The 9518-nt window shown below is 41.3% G+C and overlaps 1 protein-coding gene across 1 annotated transcript in view; it reads right to left on the bottom strand.

The window, feature by feature from the left end:
* Positions 1-353: 353 nt before the first annotated feature.
* Positions 354-9518, bottom strand: part of Kcnmb2 (potassium calcium-activated channel subfamily M regulatory beta subunit 2) — a 281231-nt gene continuing 272066 nt past the window's right edge. Inside the window, exon 5 of the mRNA XM_052731263.1 lies at positions 354-2001. Coding sequence (XP_052587223.1) covers positions 1717-2001 — 285 coding nt within the window. The 3' untranslated portion in view covers positions 354-1716. The remainder of the gene's footprint in view (positions 2002-9518) is intronic.

Here is a 9518-nt window from a genome sequence, read left to right as displayed (position 1 = left end):
TGTTATCATATCTGTTTCACCCTTGGATCACTTGAAGGGAAGCCTAGGGAACATTTAAGAGTGCAAACTTCAGCCCCATAGTCCCTAAGATTCCTCTCCCATCTTGACAAACACATTTTAAAGAAAGAATAGAAATAAGTAATTTTCTGTGGGTGTTTTCCAAATGTTTACAACATTACATGTATTGTTTAAGTGTCAGAAAAAGGGATTTTCTTTACAGTGTCTTAAAATGTCTTCAAGTATAGTAGATCAGAATTGTTTGGACTGCTACAGGTATGTGTGTGCTGAATGTAAAAAGTATTCAAATCTTGTGATCGAGTGGGTCTTAAAACATTTTCCTTACACATTTGAAGTCCTGATTATACCCTAGGCATTTATTTGCTTATGAAAAGTCAGACTATGAATCACAACATTCTGCTTCCTCATTGGTTTCACCATTCATTCCACAAATGATTTGTAAAATTTTGCAATTACCTAAAAAACATCAATACTATGTTACAAAAGGGTACTTAAATATAGATGAGAAAGAGAGATGTTTGTCTTCTCCTTTAGATATTGATATTAAATAAAAGATGGAATGCCTTTATTTAAAACCAACCCCTCCTCCCCCCGGCAAATAGAATGAGTAAACATCAACGTGAAGAAAGGCTTCCTTTAAACCTGTTATTCGATTCAAATGTGTGTTAGGAAAAAGGTCTATTCTGCATATAAAATATAACAACCAAAAGGGAATCGTGAATAGAAAAATAAAATATGTAGAGGAGACAAAGATTCTGCATACATAGCTTTTAAACTCCAACAGGCAACATTTTTCAGGAGAGACTACACATTCATTCACTGAAACATAAATTACCACAGAGTAATAGTCCAACATGATAATTTGCTGTAACAGACTCACCCATTGCAACGAATCCATGAGTCTTTAGCATATTAATGTTTGCCTCTAACCGTCCAGTGGAAATGGAGTTAGGATGTCACATAAGTGTCCTTGCAGCATAGACTGTCCCACATTGCGATGGAATACCTACCAACACCCAGTCAGTTCACTGGGAATGAACTCACCAGCTTTGTCTCCCGCACAGTAGCAGGGTCATAGATGGAGAGGGGCTCTGTTTGGAAGACATTATAGACCTGGAGATCATTTTAAAAATCTGAAGTTGTGAATAAAAAGGAATGAAAGAAAAGTAGCTGGCCTCCTCTCTTCATTACAGTAATATGTAAAAATAGAAAACAGACTAACGAAAAGTTTAACACCCTTTAGTCAGGAAACCACCCCGTCACTTGCTACAGGGCTCAATGCAGAATAAGAAAAGAAAAGCATGTTTTTGGCTGTAGCGTTAGTAAACAACAAATGAAGAAAAATCTGGTCTTCAAGAGGTCTGGAAATTCAGAGTGCAGACCTTGTCATGTGGACAGTGCCTCCATTTTCCCACAAGACTTAGCAATGAGCAGCTGAGCCCTGTCCTGGTGGAAAGAGGACTGGACTAGTTCCAGCATCAAAACAAGATAATGAAACAACCGACTGACAAAGAACAGTTAATTCTCCTGAATAATAAGGACATCATGTTTGCATTTGCATTATTGCTCTACTTAGAATAATACAGTAAGGAACCCAAAACAGACTGCACATTGAAAACTTAAGGTTCTTTGGTGAAGAATGAAAGAAAACAGTATTTGAGCTTTAAAGAAAATATCTTATCCATGATTTTTTTTCTTTTATCTATTGATCCGTTGGATCCTCTCACAGAGCAGGGAGAGGTACTGAGTGAGTTTCACCATGGCAACAATCGCCACGCCCCCAGCCATCATACAAGTCGGCCAGAAGAGAGAATGGAACAGCACATTGGAGCTGTAGAGTTTGGTCAGGATGACACTCTTCTGGTTTCCTTCCGGGTCAGAATAGCAGGGGAAGTGTTGGTGTCTCCTGAAGTTTTCCATGACGACACTCACCAGGGACATGGACTCTTCAAAGTTGTTTCCACACTTAGGAATATAGGAGCACTGCGAAGAGCAAGACGGACTATCACCAAGGGGAGCACTAAGAAGACAGCAGCCAACCTAACTTTATCTGTGAGGTAAACATGGCGGTTCATGTTGATATATTCAAACTAATGCCTCCCAAGATCAGAGAGGTTGCACACTGATTAAAGTAGTGCTGGGGCTTCCTAGACAAAGTTTTCCTAAGTAACTCACCTATAAATTACTTAGCTGTTGATTAATATCTAATTATGAATGTGTTGGTTTGCTGTAACAATCTCATCACGTATGTAGAAAAAGCAAGTAGTACTTTTTGCTGTAGCTAAAAGTGGTAGGTCTTATTATCTCCTCTCAAACACACTTGTCCAGGGGCTCAGAGTGCAAACCTTCCTGAGTTCTGTCTGCCCACATAATATAAGATATTACTATAACATATTGTGATGGTTAATCGTGTTGATTTGATTGGATTTAGACTCACCATGGAAACACACCCGTGGGTGGGTCTATGATAGTGTTTCCAGAAAGGTCTAACTCAGGAGGTAGTAACCACATGGAATGTAGGTGGCACCTGACCCTTGGCTGGGGTGCCGGACTGAATAAAAAAAAGAATTTAAGCTGAATACAACTATCCAACTCTTTGTGCTTCCTGATTGATCCACACTGTAGATACAATGTGACAAGCCCCTTCTTCCCTCTGTCCTCCACGGAAGGTATCTGTCTCCTCAAACTGTGATCCAAACAACCCAGGCTGTAAATCTGCCCTCCTTAAGTGGCTTCTGTAGGGCATTTTGTCACAACAAAGGGAAAATAATTAACACACGTCAGTAGAAAAGAGTAATTTATGAATACAGATTTAACTGCATGTTATTCAACCAAACTACCTTGGGCATCTTGTTACTGTTATCAAACAAAACAAAATAAAACAAATCAAAACAAAGCAAACAAACAAAAGCCAGCTACACCTTTGGAGGATCTTGGAAAATTCAGAGAGGCTGAACAGACCTCTGTGAGGAAAGGGAGAGTCTCAGCATGCCGAGGCGCCCTTTCCTGTCAGCCACAGGAACAGAGAGCAGGCCAGCAGCAGAGTGCACTCTTTGACCTGAGGACCTGAGCCTGGTTTTGATCGGCTCATCTCACCTAGATCTCTTGTTTTCTGTCTCTCCTACATCTCTCCCTCTTTTTCTCTTTCCACACATTCATAAGAGGCTTGTGGGTATTACATGTGCAATGATATGAGATTTGGAGCAGCATCCTGGAATCTTGGAGAGATTTACATCTGTAAACCTCACAGGGGGAAAATATAAAAGAAATGAATTTAGTTTCAGCTAGTGGAGCTTCCTGGAATAATTTCCCTCTGACTTATCGGCAGCACCAGAAACTTGTGTAGCTGTAACCACGGGGTTATTTGACTCCAAAGAGCAAAAGTTTCTCTGATTAGTTAAGAATAGAAGATGAGCATGTGTTTGACATGGGGCCACGGATAGCTATGAGTGCAGCCCAACACATTATAAACTGACTCAAAACACTGAGTGTGTGCACGTACGTGCGAGTACACATGATTTTTTTTTAGCTTGATTGCCTGTGTCTCATGCATGAACTTTGTAGATGCAACCCCATGTCACCATGTTAAAAGGTTGGGCACACCTATCATCATACTTAATATGATGCTCTTTAGCAGAGACTGTGTCGGTACACTTTAAAATGTGACCAGCTATGAGTCAATGCCCATCCACTCACATGTGTGAACCCAGCAGAGTGCTGGACTCAGCCTGGGCTGGGGTGGGGAAGAAGGCTGAAAGCATCTTCAGAGAAAGTTATAATTCAGTGTGACACTGGGTCTGGGCTTCGTGTGTTAAATTTTTGGCCAGCTGGATGACAACTTTCAGGCTCTCATGTGACTCTTTTGTCCATGTTAAAGCTGTACATACAGATCATGTCTTTAATATTTTTAGAAACGTTTCTTGAAGCAAATAATTTTAACAACAACAAAGCAAAGCAAACACAGATAAGCCATCTGTAGATGAATTCAGGAAGAGCCAATCTGGGTTATAAAGGCGTTGGGTCTTGGTATGTTTTTGTGCTCACTTTACGGAAGCCCTTCCGGTGGCTAACAGAGCTAAGTTACTAAAATGATCTTAATAAAAATGGAATTCTATTAAAAATGGAGTTTTTCTCTATTTTCTTCTGCTATGGTGAATCAATTCAACTTACATTTTTTTTTTAAAGAAACATCTGTTAGGCAAATGGTAATAATTCTGTCACTAGGTAAGATTCTTCCAAACAAAACAAGATATAAAGTACCTCTGAGGCCACCTGGCAAGGTTGTAATACAGGAGCTCCTTATTAAAGTTTAAAGCAGACAGGGCCTGAGAGGTGTGCAGTGGTCTGGCTACACTCCATACACACTCACACTCAGGCACTCTGTGCCAGGGGCACACATCAGGGCAACACACAAATGCTAGTGGTGAGAGTCTAGGGTGCTCTGAGCCCTCCTGATCTGGTTATCTGCCACTTTCTGTTTCTGTCCATGAAAACTCTACCATATGTCAGTTGTTCATTTCTTTTTATTATTGACAGATCCCTTGTGATAATGAATGAATGAGGTCGTATAATAAGTTCCTGACTTGAGTTCATGGGATCCGGTTACTAGAAGCACGTGGCCCTCAGAACCAATTTCATCTCTGTAATGAGGTTAATCGAGACTTCCCGGCAGCTATCTTTCAGAATTAGATGATGAATATGCATAAGGCCCCCATAAATTTTTATTAGCACATATTCCTACTAGAATATCACATTTCCCCACACGCTCTTCTAAAGTCTTTAATCAAGTGCCACATACTAAGTTACAAAAGCTCTAAAGAGGGCTGGAAAACCAGCCATGGGGTTCTTCCAGGGTCAGCTCGTCTTACTGCCTTCGAAGATTTGCACTGAGCCAAATTCTACCTTAGGATGGAGGTGTTTGCTCCAGTTTTAGTCATGTGACTTGAATATGGATTCAAAACAAAGACTGAGTGACTGTGCTCTAGCCAGGTGTATGTTACAGAGTGGGTGTAACATGGAGCGAAGATTTAATGATCACATGCCTTCATCATGTATTTGTGGGGTAATTTTATGTGAGTGGTCTACAATACACAGAACGCAGTTCAATAAATAATATTTGACTATCATATAATCTATACTTAATTTGGAAATTATAACATGACCAAAAAGATAGAGATACCATCATTTTTAGGTAATTCTCTTATTTAGTGGGTATGGGACTGGGAAGATTTAACTTTTAAACTATGAATGGTATATAACAGAAAGAAATTAGTTATTTTATAAACAATATATTTAGGTAGTGATCAAAATATGTAAATACTGTTACCACGAGGATGTATGAAATTTCGAGACTGCAAATCAGCAGAGAACTGAGAAGTCTCCTTTGTGGTGTGTGTGTGTGTGTGTGTATGTGTGTGTGTGTGTGTGTGTGTGTGTGTGTGTGTGTGTGTGTGTATGTGTATGAGCATGTATTTGGGTATGTGTTGGTTCTTGCCTACATATGTGTATCCTTGTATCTGGAGGCCAAAAGTCAATGTACATCTTTTGGAATCATTTTCCACATTGTTTTGATACAGGGTCTCTCATTGAACCTGGAACTCACAGAGATTCTCCTGTCTCCACTTCCCCAGCACTGGTAATACAGATGTATCCCTTTTATGTATCCTGGGGAATCTGAATTCAAGTCCTCATGCCTTGATGGCAAGTGCTTTCCTGACTGAGCTGTCTCCCCACCCTTGACAGTCCCTCATTTTTTTTCATTTCATTTAAATTTTTTATTTTGAGATTTTTATGCATTACATTTTTTAATGATTTTTTTTAATTCTCCAAATCATTTTTCTTTTTTTTTTAAGATTTATTTATTTATTATGTATACAGTGTTCTGCCTACATGCATGCTTGCAGGCCAGAAGAGGGCACCAGGTCTCATCACAGATGGTTGTGAGCCACCATGTGGTTGCTGGGAATTGAACTCAGGACCTCTGGAAGAACAACCAGTGATCTTAACCGCTGAGCCATCTCTCCAGCCCTGTGCATTACATTTTTATCATATTTACTCCCATCCTCCAGCTCCTTTCAGATCCATTCCCCATACAATACCCATCTAACTTTGAGTCCTCATCTTTTTAATTACTTTTTTTGTTTTTTGAGATTATAATATAATTACAGCATTTCCCACCAAGCCCTCCCATATACTCCTCCTTGCTCTCCTGCAAATTTATGCTCTCTTTTTTCATTAATTATTGCTTCATGCATATATGTGTATGTACATACATATGTATTCCTAAATAAACTTGCTCGATCTGTATAATGTCACTTGTATGTATGTTTTCAGAGCTGATCACTTGGCATTGGATAACCAATTGGTGTACTCTTAACCTGGGGAAGACTATTTTTCTCGCTCTCAGCATTCCTCAATTGCCTGTAGTTTTTTGTTTAAGGCTGAGGCCCCATGGTCTTTCGCCATGTATCTTGGTGTCCTCGGTCAGCTCATCTTTGGACAGTTGTGTTGGTGAGACTTATGGCTGTAGACTTTGAGATTCCTAGGAGACACAATCTCAAAGCAGACTCCCTGATCTGCTGACTCTTACAGTCTTCCTGCCCCCTCTTCTGAGCCTTAGATGCAGGAATTGTTTTGCAGATGTCTCCATTGGGACTGGGATCCACAACTCTGCATTTTGATTGATTATGGTTTTTCTGTAATGGTCTCCAGCTGTTGCAAAGGGAAGTTTCCATGATGAGGGGTGAGGAGTACACTTATCTGTGGGTTCAAGGACAAATATTTAGAATGTAGTTATGGATTATGCTCCGTGACGTCACTAGTCCTGGGTAGTTGGCTAAGTTTCCAGTGCCAGGAATGGTTTCATTCTTGTTGTATGGATCTTAAGTTCATTTAGAGAACTTTTGGTTATCACCAAGGCTGTGGGTTATCATGCCATGCTGGTCGTTGTTGTGGTTCATAGTTGGGTTGGACTGTTGATTGCTTCTCTCCTTTGGAAGCTTGTGCGGTGCTTTCTGGTACCAGGGAAGTTAATCCTCAAGGAGGAAGCTTTCAGGTGAGTTCTGGCTCAGGGGCCTTTGCATCTGAAGTGCATGGAGTTTTCAACAATGCCCTCATTTAACAAAAATTAAGTCCAGTTAGTGCTGGGTATATACTCTTGGATGGCCAACCCACTAGAGCCGCACCCTTAAAGAAAGCTAACTCTCCCTGTTTTGGCAGTTTTCAATTACCAGCAGCTCTTCAGCTGGGGATGGGACTTTGTGACCTACTGCCTGACTCTATGTTGGGATCTTCCCGGTTGGAGCTTGACCAGGTCTTATGCGTGTTGTCGTAACTGCTGTAAATTCCTATGTGCAACTGTCTTGTTGTATCCAGGAAAGAGTTTCCTTGGAGTCATCCACCACTTCCTCTTCCACAGAGATCCCTGAGCCTTGGGAGAATGGGCTGTGATAAAGATATCCCATTTAGGGCTGAACACTGATGAGGCATGAGAGATGTACTGATCTATGGGTAAATCATTAAGAGCTGGTTTACCAGTAGCTTCTCCCCGCTTCTTTTTTGCTTAAGATTTATTTATTTATGTGTGTGCGTGCTTTGTCTGCACGTACATCTACACACCAGAAGGGGGCATTGGAATTCAAATGGCTATATGGCGCTGAGAATTGAACTCAGGACCTCTGGAGGAGCAGTCAGTGTTTTTAACCACTGACCTACCTCACCAACCTTTAATAGTCTCTTCTTAACCCAGAGTTTTGCCAATAAAACTGGCTTCTTTCCCTAGCCCCTTTGATTCCTGAAGGGCAGAAACTTCCAATTACTATAGAAAATCACAGAGATCATCCACGGCATGACCCTTCCTCTCCTCGTTGTGGAAACTTGGTCTTCAGCATCTTCAGGATGCTTCTTCCTTTATGTGGCCAATGAAGGCACAGCAGTCACATCTTCTCTTCAACTCTTTGGAACACAACTGAATTTACCTTCCCTTCACATCACTTCCAGGACCTTCTATGTCAACAGAGTTATTTTTATTCTCATGATAGACAGGAAATTTAAAAAAAAAAACTACCTGTTGGATTTCTAGACATGCTTCACTAGGCACATGTGAAGCAGAGTGACAGGCAGTCATCCTAGAGACGGAAGATGGGGCCAGCAGCAGAAGCAGGATGTGGCTGAATACCTCACTATCAGCCTCTGCTTTCTTGCATTGATGAGGGAGGCACCATCAGTTCCTCGGGACTTCAAGGAAGTCTCGGGTTTTATTTGCTCTTTTATAAGAAAGGAGCTATCATATTTCAAGAAGAAGTTAGATGTTTAATGAAATCCAAATACTCACTGAGGAGCCAGGAATATGGGTAAAGAGATGCACAGGAAGGACTTGGAGTTTCACAGCCTTTTTGTTTTGGGATGGCTGGAGAGATGTTCTATTTTGGTCTCTGGCCAACAAGGAAGGTCAGCTGCTAGCTTCTTCACCTCTTTGATATAGCAGGTTTTCACCCCAGCATCAGACTTCTGAGTCTTTATTGGTAAATAGAACATAGAGACTTAGTTAAAAACTACATTTGGTAGCCATGGCAGAGCCGGTGCCTGCAGAAGAGGAAGAATGGCTGATAGCTAGGCAGGAGAGGGTAGGCAGGACTTCCGGGGAGAGAGAGGAGTATGGGGGAAGAATCAAAGAGGTGGAGATTCACTAGCAAGATGTGGAATAAGTCCGATGTATAGTACAGAAGAGAGGTAACCAGTCACATGGCAGAATGTAGATTAATATAAATGGGTTAATTTAAGTTTTAAGAGCTAGTTGGGAACAAGGCTAAGCTAAGGCCAAGTTTTCATAATCAATAAAAGTCTCCTTGTCATTATGTGGGAGTTGGCAGTCCAAAGAAAGTCTGACTACACAAATGTGTGTGTGTGTGTGGAGACAAGACGTCCCCGGATGTCTTTCCTTGGGAGCCATCTACTTTATTTCTGAAATACAGTCTCTCACTGGCCTAGAACTCACAAAGTAGGCTGGCTGGCCAGTGAACTCCATCTTTTTCTCCCAGTGCTGGGATTCCAGATGCATGACACTGTGTCCTGCTTCTTAGCCGGGTTCTGGGGATCCAAGCCAGGTCCCCACGCCTGTGCAGTGAGCACTTGACTGAGCCACAAGCCATCTGTGCTTTCTCAAGAGCACATGTTGAGGGGTTTCTCTTCAGGACACAGCAAGATGAAGTAAAGCGTCTTAGATTTGAATTCATACCGAGCCACTTGGTGAGTGCATGGCTTTGGGGAAACCCACTTTCTGAACTCAGCTTCAGTATTATAAAGTGAGAATGGCGATGGTGTGGTGCACAGGGGATTGCTGCTGCAGCTAAAGGACCTAGTTTATGTAAAGTACCAGCACTCTGCAGTGCCCAGCACATGGTGAGTTCTTGATAAAATTGGGCTATGATTCTTTTAGGAGCAGGAGTAAGCAAGATAATTTTTTATACATGTTAGTATAGTAGTGGGCATGTTCTACAGGG

The sequence above is a fragment of the Peromyscus californicus genome, unplaced genomic scaffold (assembly GCF_007827085.1).
Source record: "Peromyscus californicus insignis strain IS unplaced genomic scaffold, ASM782708v3 Scaffold_9__1_contigs__length_137607984, whole genome shotgun sequence".
Lineage (NCBI taxonomy): Eukaryota > Metazoa > Chordata > Mammalia > Rodentia > Cricetidae > Peromyscus > Peromyscus californicus.
Note: the sequence above shows the minus strand (reverse complement) of the source record. Positions and strands in the feature narration are given on the sequence as shown.